The sequence below is a fragment of the Gavialis gangeticus genome, unplaced genomic scaffold (genome assembly GCF_001723915.1).
Source record: "Gavialis gangeticus isolate Ggan-Ray unplaced genomic scaffold, GavGan_comp1, whole genome shotgun sequence".
Taxonomy (NCBI): domain Eukaryota; kingdom Metazoa; phylum Chordata; order Crocodylia; family Gavialidae; genus Gavialis; species Gavialis gangeticus.
Window position 1 is genome coordinate 8,739,936 of NW_017729019.1, and position 20,145 is coordinate 8,760,080.

General features: G+C 44.3%; 1 protein-coding gene across 3 annotated transcripts in view; it reads left to right on the forward strand.

The window, feature by feature from the left end:
• The window catches only part of SRGAP2 (SLIT-ROBO Rho GTPase activating protein 2), a 206,589-nt gene that overhangs the window by 95,879 nt on the left and 90,565 nt on the right, over positions 1-20,145 (forward strand). For all 3 annotated transcript variants that reach the window (XM_019514009.1, XM_019514010.1, XM_019514011.1), the window contains exon 3: positions 3,603-3,765. In XM_019514009.1, the coding sequence (XP_019369554.1) occupies positions 3,603-3,765 (163 nt within the window). The remainder of the gene's footprint in view (positions 1-3,602; positions 3,766-20,145) is intronic.

Genomic DNA, 20,145 nt, shown 5'->3' on the forward strand with positions numbered 1-20,145 from the left:
CCCCCCCCCCCCCCCCCTTACAGCAAGAGAATTTCTTTGTGCCCTCGGAGGAAGAGGTCAGGGTACAAAACCACTGCTTCCTTATGCATGTCATGCAAGGACAGGCTGCCATTCAGTCTGTTTTTGCATGTATGAGGTGCAGAAAAACCCTTTTATGGGCAGGATCTTGATTTCAATTAAGTGTTTGGGGTATTGACAAATCAAACAGCCGGTGAGGGGATTTCAGGCTATCCTGGTGCAGTCGCAAGGCCTTGATTTATAGCTCAGTGTCTAACTGTTCCACCTCGTACAGTGCTGCATTTTGATCATTCCCGCGGCATTTATCCGTGTCAGCAGTATCTACAGTTATGGGACCTCGACTACAAAGACCAATTTTTTCTAAATAAAATAATCTCTTTGCTCTCGCACATTTGATTTTCCTTTTTAATCAAAGCACTGAGAGCCAAGAGCCCAGAAGCTCCCCAGCTCCCTCCTGTACTCTCCAAACCTTGAAACAATCCAGAACATGAGCTTCAGTCATTTCCTGTAGTGGCTTTTTTTTTTAAAGGGAAAGAACCAAAATGTCCAAATCTGCTGCTTTTGAGATTTTGTTTTTCTGTTTTCTTTGTTTAAAAAGTATCCACTTTATGTTAAAGATCTGGGCCTTGTTGCATCGAGGAGAACAATGGAAGCCTCCAGTGGCTTTTCGTCATATTTGACTAATTGGAAATCTCTGGTCGTGGAGAAGCTGTCCACTGAATATAGGACGTGCCCCCTCTGTGGGAACCGCATCCTAATTTTGCAGGGGAACAGCGTCTGATCTAATGAAAAGCATTTTCTCAAGATGAGGCTTGGTATTGCACCAGTCGGCAGGTTATCAGGTGGTAACTTGAGTGAAATCATCTTAATTTTTGTGATTGCTTTTTTTAATCGTGCTTTAAAACAAGAGCGCCTTGCTTCCAGATAATCCCCTTTCAAAATATATTAGGTTTTATCTGCCCTTTTCAGTTCTTGGCCATAGGATGGGTTAGGGTTTTATGGCTCTCTGTGTTGTGAAACATGAATTTTGAAGGCTTTCCTCCTGGACTAGGAGACACGGTTGTGCCTTTTAATCACCCGGAGAAGGATAATTTGGCAACCGTGTTCCTGACTATTCTGCTGGACTTTGAGAACAGCGTGGCGGCGAGCCAGAGAGAATCTGCTCCTTTGCCAATCTCTTTCGTAATCTTTAGCACACGCGGGCCTATCAAATGACTTTCTAATTTTTTGCCTAAGGATCGGTTTGTTTAATTTTGACATCTGTTGGTTGCTAAGGAAAAAGGCTATGGCTTTTTTTTTTTTGTGGGTTTTTTTTTAACGTGCTGCTTTGTTTTACTAGAGACAAAACTTCACAGCTGATCAAAACATTCTTGCCATAGCCTAGCTATTTAAAATGTTTTAAATTTTGTGTCTTCCAAGAATTACATAACGTGGAGGGGGGGGAAAAGAAGTACAAGTACACAAATGATAAACAGATTGGGAGGAAACGACAGATTCCATCCAAGCTAATGGGGCAAGACTCCTCCAACCACAAGCCGTGCTGCAGCCCTCGCACGCCGAGCAAAATCAGTGCTCTGATTTCTGCCCGCATTGTGAAATGGTGACCTTATACTGCTAAAGTAAAGGGAATTGGTGCTTATTATTTCTGCAGTGGAGTGAAAGTTTTATTCTCCTTATTTTGTGGTGTTGACTCTTATCATTAGAGTCTCCCCTATGACCCCATCTTCCCTTGAAAAAGAGGAGCAAGTCAGCCATAGAAATTGCAAAAATAACGGGAAAAATTCAAGATGAGATGGTGCCATTTGCTAGAAATTGTAGAAATGTGGCTACCCTTTCAGAGAATAGACTTAGATGAGATGGAGGGGTCTTCACGAGTATCTTAGTAATGCACAGAGCTGTTGAAATCTGCCAGGTGGCTATTTTTTAATTGGAAAATACGCATGTGTGTGTGCATGTGCACAGGTATACATGCATATGTACAGAGCAAGAGATGACATGAAAATTATTGGCATTAAAAGTGAAATGGAATTTAAACTAGCAGTGCTTAAATAATTGCAGTCTTTTAGACTCTTAATCACTTGTTTTATCATAATCCCTTGAGACCTAGTTACGTACCAGATGTCTATAGAGCTTGGTGCTGTACCAACCAAAGAAAGAGCTTACCGCTGAGTCGCTTAAAAACCTTTAGGTCATTTTCTTGCATCTAAATACTGCATGTAACCAAATTGATCTAACTGGGTGTCAATCAGGATAATATCATGCCCTTGACACAGGCTTTGTTGAGTATTAATTAAGGAGCATCTTTTAAAATGTATATAAGGATTGAATTTATACGACGCCCCTTGGCCCAAAATGAAAACAAAACTCATTCCTTCATTTGACTAGTTTTAAAATAAAAATGACCAACCCAGCCAAACACCCACTGGGAGGGATGGGCTCAGAAAAATGATTCAGGGATTTTAGGGTTGTGGCTGAGTATTTCTTTTTTGTATCTTCCTGTCTTTGAGCAGACCTTCAGTGTTTGAAGAAGATAGAATAGGGGTGAGGGATATTAGGGGAACTTCACTAAAATTTCAGCTTCCAAAAAGTCATACAACCTTCAAAACAGACCTATGCTGAAATTCAGACATAATATAGTATCTGCCTTTCAGGTGGTAAGTACAAATATTTGAGGCGACTTTGGGAGGTATTGGGGAACAAGGGACAATGGTCAAAGAAGCATCGTGTGAGATATCGCAGAATAACAGTAAAACATGCAAAATGTGGTAATGCTTCGTTTCTTCCCCACAGATTAACCCAGAGAGGATGATGTCTGGGGAAGTCCTGGATTCCTGAATAAGGGTGGGATGGGCATAATCCCTTGGTGGGCTTCCCAAGCATCTCCTCAGTAGGGACTAATTTGTATTGACTGGATAATTAACTCTCGCACAGATGTCATTGTATTGTAGAAATGTTTGTATTTCAACTCTGTTCCTCCAGAGGCAAGTCCAGTTACTGAACCAAATAAAGATGAATGTAGCTAATAGCGCTTTAATGTAGGCTGCCTGACCACAATGGAGCAGTGATGCTTTGGAGTGATGGGGTGAGGAACCTCAGCTACGCTGCTTAATGCACTGCTATAACGCACCCTGATATTAGGGTGGTGAGCATGGTATGAGATCCAGCATAGAACAGAATAACTGTATAAGGACTGCCTAAAACAGGCACCTAGGCGTGGGTCCAGGAACATCCCCGGTCTTGTTAGAAGCAGGCTCGGAGCTAGCAGTGACTTTAACCTTCCCATACAGTGGAAAGAGGTAATATTGTGCTGTCATTGTTGTGGGCACCAAAGTAATTGGGGGTTTACTGATTATTGTAGGTAAGAATTGCCTGTCTGTGGGCAAGGCTTTCACGCTGCTGCAGAAGAGACGATCAGTCTTGCATTTTCACAGGCAACAGTGTGCACAAAGTTTAGAAGGGAAAGGCTTCGTAGGGGTACGTGCAGGCTGTTCTAGTGCCGTGTCTGTAGAACGTATTCAACGAATCGTTTCGGTCTGCTTTGCCTAAAGTCTGGTCTCCCTCTTTCCTTCTTGCATCGCCTGTAGGAAGGATCAGAACGTCCTCTCACCGGTCAACTGCTGGAATCTCCTCTTAAACCAGGTGAAGCGAGAGAGCAGGGATCACACCACCCTGAGCGACATCTACCTGAACAACATCATCCCTCGGTTTGTCCAGGTCAGCGAAGACTCTGGACGACTCTTCAAGAAGGTAACCGAGCACTACTGTTAATGCATCTTTTGCTTGGCCCTCCAGAAAAGCAAAACCTCAGGTGTCAACTGCTGTGACTCACTGCATCCCTTACCACGCTGTCTTCTGCTAACAAATCCCTTTTCATCACAGCCAGCTGTAATTTGCTTGCCTTTTTAAAGCTTTGGGTGTTTACGCTCTCTTGATTTAGTGGCTTAATGATTCTCTTGAAAATAATCTGAGATTCATAAATCCAAGATGTGGATTGACTCCCTCTGTTTTACCTATTTATAAAAATCTGTGCCTCCCTTTTTTTTAAGGTGTGTGGTTTTCCAAACGAATGGTTTAGACCTTTTTCTTCAATCCCCAAAAATAACTGTCCGAGAACTACTTTACTTAAAAACAGCCATCCAGTCGCAAACTCCTGAGACTTCTGGTAAGAAACCCATGTTGGTTTTCCATCTCGTCAAAGAAAGAAGGAAACTCGTTTCTTAAAAATCGTGTGTCTGAACGTCCCTCTGAAAATCAAAGAAGAAAAATTTTAAAAGAGCCTTTTGGAAGAGCCTATTTTCAGGAAGTCGGTTTGGGCAGGGGTCTGAAGTGGTTTATATTTATTAAGAATTTATAGTTTTCCAGTTGATGAAACCTGATGTAGAAGCTTTGGAAAAACAGCTCTATTAGACAACAATGCATTAGTCTCTTTTGAGATTTCTTGATGGTTGCACCATCTGGTGGCTAACATTAAAGCCATTTCGATTTTTAAAATATTGTCTGTCTCTTGGTTGTCTCAATTCTGGAGAGAGGGTTTTTTCCCCCATTGTAATAATGTCAAAAGAGAGGGTTGCAAGGTTTCTGATGACCATCTAACTGCCCAGACACAGTAGCACTACACCTGTAAGATATGGCTGAGGGCAGCTTTGACCATTCTTTCGGTTTTCCTGTTTGCCATTTGCTTTCTGTGGTCTCAGTTTCAGTTGTGCTAAAATCATTGACACGGGTATTGTGTTTGTGACTTTAAAATTAAAATCTCTTTGGGTGAAATCTTGACAGTAATTGGAGGCCTCATCAGCTTCTCGCTGTGGTCTTGACAGCTGCCTTAAATGTCTTGAGAGAAAGTGTACAGATACTCTAAGCATCCATACCCTGTTTTTAAGTGATGAAGAGGCTCCATGCAAGGCACTGAGATGCAGACTAACTACTGTAAAATGAGCAGGCCTCGCTGTTATACGTATCATTTTGTGTTAAGAAATGCACTTGAAGGAGACAGAAATCTTGTGCCCTAATGGTTGGGAAACGCAGTTTTCGCTGGTCTCTTTTTATAGCAGCTTTCTGAGGATGGTGGCAGCAGATTGTATAATGTGATCGAGTGGAGACGAATGACAGCCTGTGTAGCACCGGGTCTCCTTTTGGTCTGCGTGCATCTCCTGAGCATTAGTGGAAATGCAGTAACGTGGGGGGAGTAAGTAATACTACACAGGAAATTTAAGTATATGAATGGTGTGCATTGGTCTTCTGTCCTTGTTGACCTTTTTAAGTCTTTTATGTGTGTTGGGGGCTTTCTGAGCAGAGGTGGGATCTTTATTCTTGGGGGTAATATCACGGCAAGACCTTTTTCTGACATTTTAAAACTTTTCAGTAATTAAGTTACCATTTATTTGCTACTTACATGGGCTTATTAAATAGCAGCCACTCTTTCAATTCCCTTAATCCTTCCAGAGGATAAGTAATCTCTGCCTTCTGGGTTGTATGGGGAACGGGGTGGCTGGGAAAATGCCTGACTGAGGATGTTCATGGAGCTGATAAACTTCCTGGTTTGGCTGGGAATTAATCTTCTCACTTTCACTCTCCTCCTCCTTGAAATGAGCATGATCTCATCCTCTTTTATTTCAGTTTGATCAGTGGGATTTGACATTGTTTTTAAACTCTGATTTGTTTCTCCCATACTGAATGGAAGCTTCTCCTAGATTTGTGTAGACAGGAGTCCCCTGTCAAAGATCAAGTAGTTTGTCTCGTTACTGAGTCCACCTGGCTTGTCAAGCTGGCTGAACATCAGGGCAGGTATGTGATGAAACCCCTTGGGCTGACGCTGAGTTGCTAGGACTCGTCCCCATCTCAGGAACCTTTTTCCTCTGCAAGATGGTAAGTGCCAGCTGGGAGAGATTGCACTGAACTCGGAGCCTCTTAATTGGAATGTCTCCACTTCCTGAGCCACAGCCAAGCTGACAAGTGTAAACAGTACAAAAATTACCAGGAAGGCCTGGAAATAAAAGTACTTGAAGAACAGATTTTTTCATGTAAGCTGTAAAAGATTTCGCTGCTCAGCAGCTAAGCACAGAATCAGGGAGTTCAGCTGCACTCTCATTTAAAGATGCAGCATTACTGTAACCAGGCGCACCGAGTGCGTATCGAGCCCTTCTCGTATATGAAGTGCTGAACGAACGATTTGAACAGCTGTGTGCAACAGAGAGGCAAGAGGTAGCCTGGTCTTCAGCTTGGTAGGGAAATGGAGGCACCCAAGTGAAATGTGGCAGGTCATGGCTGGAGGCAGGAGACCTTTCTGACCTCCGTGGTTTATCCTTCCAGCTCATTTTGCTTCTGTTTCCTGGGCTTTGATAAGGGAAACAAGGACTTGAATGCAGTTGTGGCTCTCAGAAACACTTTAGTGCAACACGGTCTGAACCCTTCCATGGGTTATACATGCACTGCATCGACAGACGTGAACAGATTCTCTTGGGTTTTTTTTTAATCATCTGATGCTTGAGCGGAGGTAGCTTTTTCCACTTGAAGGTGCTGGGAGTAGTGGTTACCACTGGGGAACATGACAGCTCTGAAAGCCAGTCTCCTTTGAGCAGTTTGGAAGCAAGTGGTTTTTTTGGGGGGTTTTTTTGTTTTTTTTTTGAGGAGCTGCATGATGGATGAAGCTACCTTGACAATGTCTTGAGGTTTGCTTGATGAAGTCATTTAGTGAAAGTATTTTGGCTACGGGTGTTCAATTTTTTTTTATTTTTATTTTAATGCAATTTTAAGCGTACTGGTTAGAAATTGTGGCCTTTGGGACAACGCTACTACACCCTCTCCATTAGGAGATGGCTGTCCTTTTCTCCAGGCCTGGGACAGAGTAACGCAGTAAGCCTGGGGTGTAAGCAGGGACGATGAGTTTACCCCTCAGACGCAATGAGGAGCAGCTTGTTTGGACCACCTGCAAAGCGAGTTCGTTTCTACCTCCAGACATCCACTGTCTGTATGTGTGCGTGGATGTTACGCTTCAAATCTGAGCTAAACTGTACATATCATGTAATGCAGTCTCATGGGAAGACTCTTGCTGCTACTTGTAGAAATGTTTTCAGCTTGCCTCTATATCTTGAGGTTGCAAAAATTCATTCCCCTCGCCCTTTCCTCTGGAAATTGTCCTAGCATTTTTCTTAGTGCTTAATGAGATAGAGTAAGGGGGGTTTTTTTGTTTTTTAAACGGTAGCATTTTTTTGGGCTCTGACTAGCTGTGGAGAGATTTTAGGCCCAGGAGGGTGCAGAAGGAAGTGCTCTGGGTGCCCTTTAAGGTGGTGGAAACAGAATCCTGTGCCTTGAACTTCTGATGGAGCTTGAAGTCAGGACTTGGGCACTGCGTATAATTTAGGGCTTTGTAACCAGCACCGTGTACTGTACAAACTGGCAAATAGTGGAGGGCCTTGAGCACAGACATGATCAATTTAGGATGCCTCCCCTCCGTGGAGGCACAAGCCTCCGCGTTCTGCGCTGGCTGAAGCGCAGAGCCCTTTTGAAGTGTAGAGCACGCTGCACTAATCTAGCCTTAGGGCTACAGAGGGCTGAATGGCTGCGATAAGGTCTGTGTTAGAACGAAACAGAGACATGGGAGGAGGAACGGTGTCACAGCTGCGGTCTGTGAACCCTGGAGCAGCAGGAGACCCAGCACGAAAGGACCTAGTCTTGCTATGGAGCCGTTGCCTGAAAGAGCACCTGGAACACTTTGGGAAACGTGGGCTTCAAGTGTGCAGCTGCTGGAAGTAGGTAACGCAGCCCTTTGGCAGAAACCCTGCGGGCCAAGACCAGTCCTCCTTGTGTTGCGCTCCAAGCCCCTTTGTTACAGAGGGAAGGTGTTAGGAGAAGGGTGCAGCGTTGCAAGCCGTCAAGCACTGGCATGTTTTTCTTTAACGTCAATTAACTTCTGAAATTCCAGTAGTGATTATGCTGGAGTTGCATGTAGGGTTTCAGACAGCTGCTGCCTTCAGCCTGCGGTGTTGGGCTTTGCTGTGTGTCATAGGAGCACTGTGCAGTCTGGCCTTGTCTAATTAAGTTTTTCTGTCAGTGTCTTATGATGAAGAGATCCCTTTTCAGGGCTCTTATATGATGTGAAGGGCCTTATTTGTTTGAGTACTAGATGGAAGCTTGCCAGCCACTTCAAAGGTATCTTTGCTGATAAGCAGAGTTGGGTTTGCTGCCAAAGCCAACATTCGAGTGGTGTCAGAGGTACAATATATTGCTAGTGTTTCTCACTGGCTCTCTGTCCTGTTTACTGCCTTGCTAGGCTCCCTATAGAAAGTTTAAACACCGAGTGCCAGGGTGTCGTGTCTGTTCGCAGTGAGGGTGGTCCCTTTTGGGAAGCAAATGCCTCTAGCCAGGAGCAAAGAAAGGAAATGATGCAAAAACCAAGGGAGGCAAAATTCCTTTAGCTATGAAAAGTTGAGCTCTTCTAACTAAGAGTTGGTCGTAGTTTACCATGGACCTGTCTATATGGACTGCTTCAGTTGGTCAGCAAAATGAGGAGACACTAAAAAGTGCTCCTCTCTTTACCTTTCCATGCTCAAGCACTCAGCCTCTGGATCAACTAGCACTAGCACCCACCAGTATTTGGATGCTGATCTTTTCCCAAGGCAGGAGGAGCATGTCGGAGGAAAGAGCGGAGCTGGGGAAGGATGGGGTAAGTAGCCATGTGCAGAGTGGCCGTGAAAGGTCCATGCTGGAGGGGGAGCAATAAAAGTCTGATGGAAAAAGCATTTTGGCGTTAGTCTAATGTACTGACAAGTGGTTGGAAAAGGGCATAAATGTGGGGGTTTTTTGCTGCTTCTGGTGTTTTTCTTTATCTTATACTTAGCGCAAAAATATTCCCTAAGGGCAGACAGCTATCTGAGACGTTCTTAAGGATATACCCTGCTTTTGAGGATATAATCTGTTGAGTGGGTTAGTTGTGCTGCTGTATATGTGCATGGAGAAATAACTGCCTAATTTTTTGGTTCTTTGGTATGTGTTTTAGAGTAGTTTTGCAGTGCTACTGTACCGTGGTGGTCCAAAGAACAAGATTTCTTTGGTAATAGCTTTTACTGGACCAATCCAATCACTGGAAGGAGATGTTGGACTAGCTTTTGGGCGCAAAATTCACTTCCTCGGGTCTGGTGAAGAAACGGATGCTACTAGTGATAAACACTGGGTTGATCAATTACTTCTAATTATATGGTGTAAATGAAAGTGGTCGCATAAAGCAGAAGAGGGCAATGTGTTTGGAAAGCATCCGTTAGCCAGTGCCCCCCTCCTCCTGTGCCCTTTTATCTTTAATTTCATGTTGTGGCAGAGGAGACTCCAAATAGAGAAATGCAGGCCGGGTTTATTTTATGCTCTAGGAAAAATGAGGATGGCAAAGAATTGATTCTGCCACCCGCTCTGCCCGTTTAGTGCCCTTCTTCCCAGTAAGGGAGGCAGCATCAGGCTCCCGTTTGGTGTTTGGTTGTTCGAAGAGGAATAGTGGCTCACCAGTGGGCTTGCTAGCTGGTGCCTCTGAATAAACAGAATCAAGTGCAAATTCCAGATTGTATCTGGTCATAATCGCAGCAAATGACTGTCCCTAGGGAGGGGTTTAATATGTTTCTATTTGTCCAATAATTAATGATACAGCCCTGCGTTCAGCTACTGTGCGGTTCCGGCAGAAAAGCCTCAATGCAGGGCAGCATTCCCATCCTGATCCTCTCCCTGCCTGTCTGGGGAGAGCACCGGGCTTTGAAGTTAGCTTCCATTCTTGTGCAGGAGTCTTTTGATTGCTCCGTCTACCTTTGTAGGCAGCACATCTTTGATTTCTTCCTACATATCCTTGTTGAGCACAGCCCTTTCACATTTTTTTTTACCCTCTTCTGTTTGAGCTAGCTCCCTTGATTTCCTATTTTCCCCTTCATCATTCCCTTTATCCCCTTGTCAGCCCTCGGTTTTAACATGGATTCCTAATATCTTTGCATGGGGCTACCTTCATTTCTAGCCCAATGATCATTTTCTCTCCCCTACAGATATCTCTTTTGTGGGATCCCTTGACATTATTGACACGTGTCCTCTCTGAGAAGAGCCTTTTTTTAATTTGGCATCTCTTAGTCACTATCTCTCTGTTGCCTGTTTTGGGGGGATTTCCCTAGAAGCCAAACTGAACTTGTATGTTTTGAGTTTAAGGGAAATATTATTTGATGTAGCGCACTGAAATCTTGCTCTTTGTCTGGTTTCTGAATGAGCAAGTTTCCTCTTGCAGCCGACAGGATTTCTGTAGCAAGAGTCCAGTGTGCGGGCCACTGGATTTTGGTGCCACGACTTGCTGAGCCCTGTGCTGGGATTATCAGGTGCGTTGTTAGCCGAGACGGAAACAAAATGCTGGAGATGTTGGGAATGTTTCTTGGTGAGGAAGTGGAGTTAATCGAGGCTGTCTGCTATAGCACCCACTTCCGTCATGCGAGGCTTGCAGGGTAAAATATCTGCCTCTTTCCATGATCTTGTGTCCTGATGCTCGTCCAGGGGCTGAATTACCTTTTCGGAATAATAATACGGTACCATAGAGTGAAAGTGTAAATCACTTCAGTAGTGGTACTTGCCTAAGCCATAAGCTTCATTTTCAAGGCCCTTCACAGACTCTCCATACTACCTATTATAATCCCCTTGTATATAATCAAGATGAAGAGTCCTGGCTCCGTCTGGTCATTGATGCCAGCTTTCATTGCCAGCTTGCCAGCCAACGCTTTCTTCTTTGGTTTTTCCTGCGTTGCACCACATTCTTGGGAGGCATCCATAAACATTGCCATGCCAAACTTGACTTCCTCCTTCCAGTCTCTTCTGGAAATGCATTTGCTGTGATAACTTCAAAAAAAGTTAGGCCAGTCAGTCTTACCTCGATCCTGGGCAAGCTGTTTGAGAAAATTTTATTCTGGCACACATCCAGGAGGGGCCAGCAGGGAACGGCATGCTCAGGGGCAACCAGCACGGGTTCATCAGTGGCAGATCCTGTCAGACCAACCTGGTGGCCTTTTACGACCAGGTCACTAAATCATTGGATGCAGGGGTGGCAGTGGATATAGTTTTCCTAGACTTCAGGAAGGCTTTTGATACTGTCTCTCACCCCATTCTCATTAGGAAGCTGGGGGACTGTGGCGTAGACACCCATACAGTCCAATGGGTCGCCAACTGGTTAGAGAGTCGCACCCAGAGGGTGGTAGTGGATGGGTCCTTCTCGACCTGGAAGGACGTGGGAAGTGGGGTCCCACAGGGCTCGGTCCTTGGGCCCGCCCTGTTCAATATCTTCATCAGTGATTTGGATGAGGGGGTGCAAAGCACCCTGTTCAAGTTTGCTGATGACACTAAGATGTGGGGGGAAGTGGGCACAATAGAGGGGAGCAACAGGCTACAGTTGGACCTAGACAGGTTACAAGGATGGGCGGAGGAGAACAGGATGGGGTTTAACACAGACAAGTGTAAGGTGATGCACCTGGGGAGGAACAATCGGCACCACACATACAGGCTGGGGAACTCCCCTCTTGTCAGCACGGAGGTGGAAAAGGATCTGGGAGTCATTATTGACTCCAAGATGAACATGAGTCGGCAATGTGGGGAGGCGGCTAGGAAGGCCAACTGCACCTTGTCGTGCATCCACAGATGCATCTCGAGCAGGTCCAAGGAGGTGATCCTCCCCCTCTATGCGGCACTGGTCAGGCCGCAGCTGGAGTACTGCGTCCAGTTCTGGGCGCCGCACTTTAAGAGGGATGTGGACAGCATCGAGAGGGTCCAGAGGAGGGCCACTCGTATGATCAAGGGACAGCAGGGTAGGTCCTATGAGGAAAGGTTGCGGGACCTGAACCTGTTCAGCCTTCAAAAGAGAAGGCTGAGGGGGGATCTTGTGGCCTGTTATAAACTGGTTAGGGGGGATCAGCAGGCGCTGGGGGAGTCCCTGTTCCCCCGAGCGCCGCAAGGAGTGACCAGGAACAATGGTCACAAGCTGGCGGAGGGAAGGTTTAAGTTGGACATCAGGAGGCGCTACTTCACGGTCAGGGCGGCTAGGGTCTGGAACCAGCTTCCAAGTGAGGTGGTGCAGGCTCCCACCCTGGGGGTTTTTAAGAGGAGGTTGGATGACCACCTTACTGGGGTCGTTTGACCCCAGTACTCTTTCCTGCCATGGCAGGGGGTCGGACTAGATGATCTGCTCAGGTCCCTTCTGACCCTAGAAACTATGAAACTATGAAATTCTCAACCTTTAGGATATTGGGGTGACACCACTCTGTCATATACAGGCTAAAGTGGACTATTGTACAGGCTAAAGTTGTCTTGCTGTTTCCTGGTGCTCTGTGTGCATCTCTACCATATATGTTGTAAGTGCTTTGGGGTTGGGACCACCTTTTTGCTCTGTGTGTTTGGTACTTAATACAGTGGGTTGCAGGGCCTCTGATATACTACAGCAGCCCAACTAACGATGACTTATATTGTCATCTTCTGGATCATAGTTTCTCAACCTGTGGTACGTGTACCCCTCGGAGTATGCAAGACATAGGCAGGAGGTATGTGGGCATCCCAACACTCGTTTGCCCTCTTTTCTTCTCTCTCTCTCTCGCCCTCTTTTCCTATCAAAAGTATGGCAAAAAATTTGGTGCAATTAAAAAAAATTAAATTCCCCAGTAATAATTTGGTGTTCAACCCTCCGAGCTCTGGCCAACATCATCTCTAGCCCAGGTACATACTTGAGTTGTGCACCCCTGGTATAAAAGGTGGCAACCCTATCCACACCAGATCAGACATCTATCGTATCACAGCCTTATATATGCAGCCGTTCTCCCCACGTATGGAACACATTAGTCTGTAAATATAAAATTCCCTGGAAAATTGAATGTTGGGGTACTTATTAAAATGTTCAGAAGTTAGGGGATACTTGCTACTTAAAAGGTTGAGAAACACTGTTCTGGGTCATTATTCTAGCACTACTGGGGTGAATAAGCACCAGGTAGTAATAGGACTTACTGCCAGATTCTCAGGACCGTTTCCCTAAAAAGAACATTTTCGGGACTTGTGCAGCTTGCTGCCCTGTTGCTGTTCTGTATCTTTGTCTGGTACTATTGATCCTGCATTGGAGATACCTCTCTTCTGCTCTAAATTGTGCTCATCACAAATTTTAATGACCCTTCCAATGGCTCTGTTGATGACTATTTTAGCTGTGTGGCACCATTAAGCAGGCAGCCCACTTTAGATGTATGTGGGACTTGCGTATAACCTTTGATTGGTTTAGTGTTTTTTTACCAGACAACTACCCAGGGGCAGGTAGTGAAGCCACCCCTCGCCAGCTGGCTGTCAGATGCCATTCGCATCATGTTTCAAGAATGCAGCATTTCTAATGTAGTAACGTTTAGTTAAATTCTGTGCCCATATTTAAAAATGAGGCATTTAATGGCACAAACAGTGCTGTAATTTAGTTCCCAAGCGGACTTTCTATGTAGAGCCCACCACGGTTTGGTTATGGAAGGTGGTCTGTTCAGGTACTGTGCATGCACTGCAGTTGTTTTGGAATGAAAATCTTTAGAAATCTTATGATAATCAGTGACGCAGTATGACTGCACTGGTTCTTTTAAGGGGCTCTTGCCTAAGATAGGATCGAAATTAAAACTGCAGTGCATTCGGCATGCTGTGGGTGATACTGGAATATATATACATATGTGGACGGTGGAACTGTCGCAAAGGGGAAACATGCAGCTACTTTAGCCACACTCCAGCTTGCATCCTTTTCCACTGGTTTACACCCTCACTTCTGTTCATAACCATGCTGTGGAAAATCATTCTGCTCCCAGTGGTATGGCAGAATCCTGGTTTGCCTAATGAAACAGGGTGGTGGGGGGGAACCCAACCAGTAGAAGAACATCTTGCTGTGCAGTGTCTACTAGCAGCGTATAACTTGGCAAATGATTTCTGAAGAAGAAGTATGCAGATGTTGAATTTTTTGACCCTTTCCCCAGTTTTTGATGGGCTTAGGTCTATTGTGAAATGACTTCAGTTTCTGAATGGTCCAATTTCTTGCTGCTGTAGTGAACTAAATCCCGTTCTTCTGTGCTACTTATTTTTAAAGAGGAAGTTCTGTGCAGGGGAAGAATTGATGGAAATGATTTGCACGTGTAGGTTTATCAGGGCCAGCACTATTTACCCACTGCTGTGCTAGGAGATATAAAATTGTTTTTCTAATCAGAGTGGATGACTTCTGACATGCCGTTAGTGCTCCGTATCGGGTCACATATAATGACATGATCAGAGCCCATTGCCCCAGGTGACGCACAGGATAGCTCAAGGCTATAACTGAAATGCTTCTGCTAGCTCTGCTGCTGGCTGAAAACATCATTTCTGTCTGTGGCGTGGGCAGCCAACATGCTGCATGCAGTTGTCTCTCTTCAGCGTGGGAAATATCTTGTCTTATCAAATTCCCTTTCTCTTCACATACATTTGTGCGGCTTGTTGCCTCTTTTTGTAGCATATGCCTCTCTTTATCCAGTCTTTAGTGCTTCAGCTTGAATTCAGGTCAGCAAGGGTCTGGGTGACAGTATCTCTTAAACTCTAGGTCGGTCATCTAATTGTGATCCCTCTAGTCAGCTATGTCGAGAGAAATTTCTCATGGCAAATTTGAGAGAGGACATAGGGGAGAGTAGGTAGTATGAAGCTGCCATATGATGCATCACACTTGTGCGCATGCTATTACAGGACATTACTTCCAATATTTCATGGGACTTCACTGCCAGCTGGTAGGGCTTGCCACCTCTTGAAAACCTTTTCACATCTCGCTCAGCTGATAGGTGAGACTGTGTAGCTGGCTTCACAATAAGAGCGAGTGCTCTCAGCCATAAAATTGTTTGATTTGTTGGGGGCTGGGAACGTGAAGCCTGATATTTGACAGCATCAGTGCTTAAGACAGCAAAAATAGGGAGCTCTTTGTAAGCCAGGTTGATGAGCCAGAGAGTGCAGGTGGTAGTACGGTATTACTGTAATGTATGGATAGTGTTGGGTTTTTTGTTTGTTTTTTATACAGCCTTGTATTTACATAGAAAATGTCTTTCGTTTTAATATGCCTGCTAAATGAAGAATGTAGTATCCGCTATGAAGATTGGTAGGGAGAATGAATCCCTACATAAGTAACAAACTTCTGCATGAATAAGCCATGTTTTGGACCACTCTTTTAAAAAAAAAAAAAAAAAAAAATGCACACACTCTCTCTCTCTCTCTTGGATTGATTATTTTTGTTGGAGATGCATGACAACCACTGGGTAGCATGTATTTTTGTAGGTGATCTCTTGTCACTAAGCTGAGATTTTGAGGGGAATCTAACACAGCAACAACAGAAGAAACTGTAGGGATAGCTGGTTCTACAAGGTTATATAATAACGAGTAAACCTATTAAACACACATTAAAAAAGGGTGATCAATAGTTACGTGAAACACTTACATACAAGTTTCCATGTGTGCAAGAGAGACCTACAGCCTGTCCCAAAATAAATCTGAGCAGCACAGACCCCTCACAAACAAAACGTTTTTGGAACCTTAATGAACTGGGGACTATATAAGTGAAAAATAATTGCAAATTGGTTATGATGGCAACTTTTTTCTACAGAAAAACTGATTGGACTTTGAATATAGTTACCCAGCCCAGCTTGTGTGTGTGTGTAAATTCCAGTTGATGGAAGCTGGGTTGTTCATCCTATATATATTATTGAATTATTATATATGTACAAGCATATGCACACACCTTTTTTAGGGTTAAAGATGTAGCTATAATTGGAGAAACTATGGATTGCTTTAAGTTTTGGTTTTCTTTTTCTAAAAAATATTGCATAGAAGAGTGTGAAAATCTAGAACGCTTGGTTCAGAAGTGATAGCTTTTATTAGACCAACTAGGAAATCGCAAAAAAAATATCTTTTTCTGCAAGCTTTTGGGCTCAAACGCCCTTCTCTTTTGTCTCAGACCAACACAGCTACCAGATACATCCCTGAAGCATAGAAGATTAAACATTTGAGTTTCTATTGTCTATTTTCACTTTTCCTTGATGAGGAGAAGGATAGTTTTGTAACTGAAAGAAGAATGCAGTTCTTCTTTAATTCCTGCCCAGGGCAGGGGGTCGGACTCGATGAGCTAATGGGTCCCTTCCAACTCTGAAATCTATGAAATAAGCAGTTGCTGTGATAGTAGGCTTGGGTTTTCCCCTCCTCTTCATCACTGATTTCAGGCGCGCACAAAAACCAGAGTGTTGCTGTCTATCTTAATGTTTGATTCATCTGCCCATCGTGATAGTATCAGAGCATCTCCCACATAAGTGTGATAGCAACGGCGAAGTGTCTAGTGGACTTTGTGGAGCGGTTATGTTGAATGCAAACCATCTTCCTGCCAGGTTGTGGCCGTGTTTCGAAGGTATGTGATATTTGGAACATAAAATACTGACAGCATTCCTTAACTCTCCTATTTATTACTGCCCTAAATTTTTGGAAGCTGAGGTCGTAATGTTCAGTGGAATGCGGAACCGCCAAGCAAGCGCTGCCATAGATCCCGAAAATGTCTTGATTAAATTAGATGGGGGCCGGGGGTGGGGGGTGGAACAAAGAGCGCGTTGAGAAGCTGGCGCAGCACTCTGAGAATTAATGTTCCAGTTAAGTGTGGCAGCGACCTACTGCTCCGCACATGCTTCAAACACAGCTCCTCGTAACAAAAGAGGGAGTGTATGCGAGCGCACTTGTGGCAGCTCCTAGTTTTCTTGTCCTGGGCTGAAAAGGGGCTTTGAGATACAGACGGCTTCAAATGCAAAACCTGATTTTGCAAATTAAAGAATGCTGGGCGATAGTTGAATCATTTGTCCCCTCCCCAATGGATTGTCACAGTTATCATGTTCCTAATACAAAGAGTGGGAGTGGCATTTTTTTTCCCCCCGTTCCTCTTCAGCCAGGCATGTCTTTGCAGCAACAGCCATTGTATTTGGCAGCCCTTCTCTCCACTGCCCCAGCCCTCTGAGGATTTGGTGCGCTGTTCAGATAATGGCATCTTCCAGGAAGAATGTCAATGCATTTCATTGCGCTGGCTGACCTCCCAGGTCAACACGACACAACTCATTGTTTCTTTTGCGTTGAGAACTTGGATATGGAAAAATGCAGATGCTCCCTGACATTTCACTTTAAGATGGTTAGAGGGTGTCACGAACACATGCTTTTGCTGCAAGTATTATAGCTGCGCAAAGTTTAACCCGCGTTATTTTTAATGCAGCATTTCCTGTGCTGTTCCAACTTCAGCTGCCTTAGACTCCAGGCATCTGGATAAAGGAAGTGTGGAGCTAGTCTCAAATCATTGCCTTCTATCCCATGCCATATTTTGTGGTCACTGGTGTGTTTGACCCCTGCACATCTGGGTCCTTCTGGTTCCTAGGGGTGTAAGTGCAGATTTTCAGCTTGCTGGCTCCGAGGCTGTTTGCACAGTATCACAGGGATTATTTTCTTGTGATGTTCTTTCTGCTGTAGGCATCCCTTTTTATCCTGTGAACCTGATACTTGGTTCCTTATTTCCTCAGCTTTTTGGTCTTTCCAGCATGGCATTGAATATATGATCCAGGCTCTAGACAGTTGGACTCCCTGCGTGACATCACTTTTGTTGGGGCAGACGGGCCCGTTGCCAAAAAGTCAGATTTGTTTCTACCTGATGTGCTGATTTTCAGCTTGTCAAAGACATTGTCCCTCCTCATGCAGGTTTAGGCTTAGCAGTCCGAGACATTTTCCCTGTTGTTTTAACTGGATGTTGATCCCTGTTGGATGCGTGTATGCAGGCTCTTCTCCCAAAGGTTTCTGAGGTACCGCAAAGGCTGAGAAATGCATCACCCACCATTGAGAAGGAGCCAGCTCTGGGGAGGAAAATAACAGCTGTTTAACTACACGTAGGAAGTGAAGAGCCAGCCAAGTGGAAATCATTCTGCCTCCCTACTCTCCTTCTAATAACCCAGATTGAAAATTGGACAACTGCCTCTATTTCTGTGAAAAGTGCCAGGGGATCTTTTAATACTCATGAGTGATCTGACCTACGTCTCCTCTGAAAGCACATCCAGTAGCATGTTATTTTGGGGCAATGCTTCACTCCTGGGAAGGAAAAACATTCATTACCAAATTGCTAGTTTGCTCTTTCGAATCTCTTGGCAGTCTTATCCATCTCTAGACCTGGTCTCTGGCTGCTTGAAGGTGAGGCCTGAAGATGCTAGCCACTGACTGAGAAATGTTTTCTCCTCCGTATCTTCTTTTTTTCTCGTGCATCCCCGTGCTGTGTTCCAAAGGTTCCTTGAATAAGTTAAGGGTCTCGCGATATTTTCCCTCCCTATCGGGGGCTTAGGAGCAATAGCCCCGATATGGAGATACCTTCAGCTGTCCAGCTCCTAGATACTACAGCTCTCCGTCTTTTTGCTTCAGGTCTTTATTTTTTAAGTGCTCAACTGACAATTTTTGCCAGTGCCTGAGGAATTTCCTTTGGTCTTTTCCTTGCTGACTGCTCTACTTCCTGCAGGGTGTACATCTTACTAGTTCAACCAGCTTATAGATCGGCTCTTTCGATTCCAGTCCTTTCAACTTCACCCGGCGAAAACTGTATTGGGATGAGTGTTAGTTTGACTTTGCTGGTTTGAAAGCTCCTGAAACTGTTCTTGTTTTCACAACACTGATATTATTATTTATTTATTTTTTTTTACCTTCAATCTAATGGTGCGACAGATACTTTTCCTAGTCTGGGGAGCGGACTCCTTCACAACCGCAAAAGATCTTGTTGCACCTTTTGAGTTAACATCTTCCGATTCTTTACTCTTCTTCATCCTGAATTTGCACCTTTTAGTGTCGTAGTGGTGTTCGTCTCATCCTAAACAGTTGCTGCTCCAACAGCGTGTCCTTTGAATGAGCAATCTTAGGCCAGAAGCAGACAACTGGCATGCAGAGAATTGGGTGAAAGGAAGATGGTTGGGCCAGTTGAGGCACTTTAAACAACACTGCTGAACAACAAAGCATGCTTCTGAACAACTCTTTCTATGTTAAAAGTTCAGTGCCCAGGGCATTAAAATCAGAAGCAGCCCTTTGGTTTTATTAATCATCCTTAATGTTAAGAAAAGGGCAGCCACAAAATCATGGGGACTGCATGACTTCAGGGATCAGCAGCGTCTTTGGCTTTCTCCTCCGCCTCATGGTGGAAAGAATGCAGAGAGAATATTATTGCAACTTCCTCTGAGATTGGGAACCATTGGTTCTTCCCCCCCACCCCCCTTCTCCCTCCACTTCTTTTAAAATTTAAAGTCAACTGCAAAAGTAGAATACTTCTTTGTCTTGGCTCCAGCCTGAAGTTTGTTTACTTTATTTTTTTTTACCAATGCATCTGGCCACCCAGGGATGAGGCTCGGGGTGTGACAGCCTGGAATACATGAAAATTCAAACCATCTGAACTCAGGTTTCATAGGTTTCTGCTTATTTTGGTTTAAGAATTTTTTTTTATTAGGGTCACAAGTGAGTAAAGCAAACTATTTTCACTTCAGCCCATTCTATGCCAAGACACGGTTTGGGTCATAGGGATCAAACTGCAAACTTTTTGAAAGTTTACATAAGTAAAAATGAAGAAATGGAACAAAATAATAAAGCAATTGTTTAAGCAAGGAGGAAAGTTTGATGTAGCAGTAGGCCTCTTAATTCAGCTTCTTTTTCCCAGCATGTCTCTGGGATTTTCACACTAATACCATTCTTAAACCTATAACAGAAGGTCAGCAGTGTCCCGCTGGCCATCACATATCTGTTGTTTGTTTTGGGTCCATATATGTAAAACTCCTCAAAGTTTTGGTACCTAATCCATTGGCATGGAGTACTGGTTTTCTCTGATCAGCCAAAGTAGTGTTGGAGCATCAAAATAAAGACTTGAAGAATTTTTTTGGTAAGCAAGTTTGGTTTTTGGTTTTTTTTGTTTGTTTTGAACTATCCTTGAACACCTATCCTTGAAGCTGCCATAGTATTAAAAACAACAAAACCAAAAAAAAAAGGCAAGTTTTATGTTTGCCCCCGTCATCAACAATTTAACTATGGCCAAACTGGTGTCTGATTCCCCCCCCCCCCCCCCCCCTTTTTTTTTTTTTT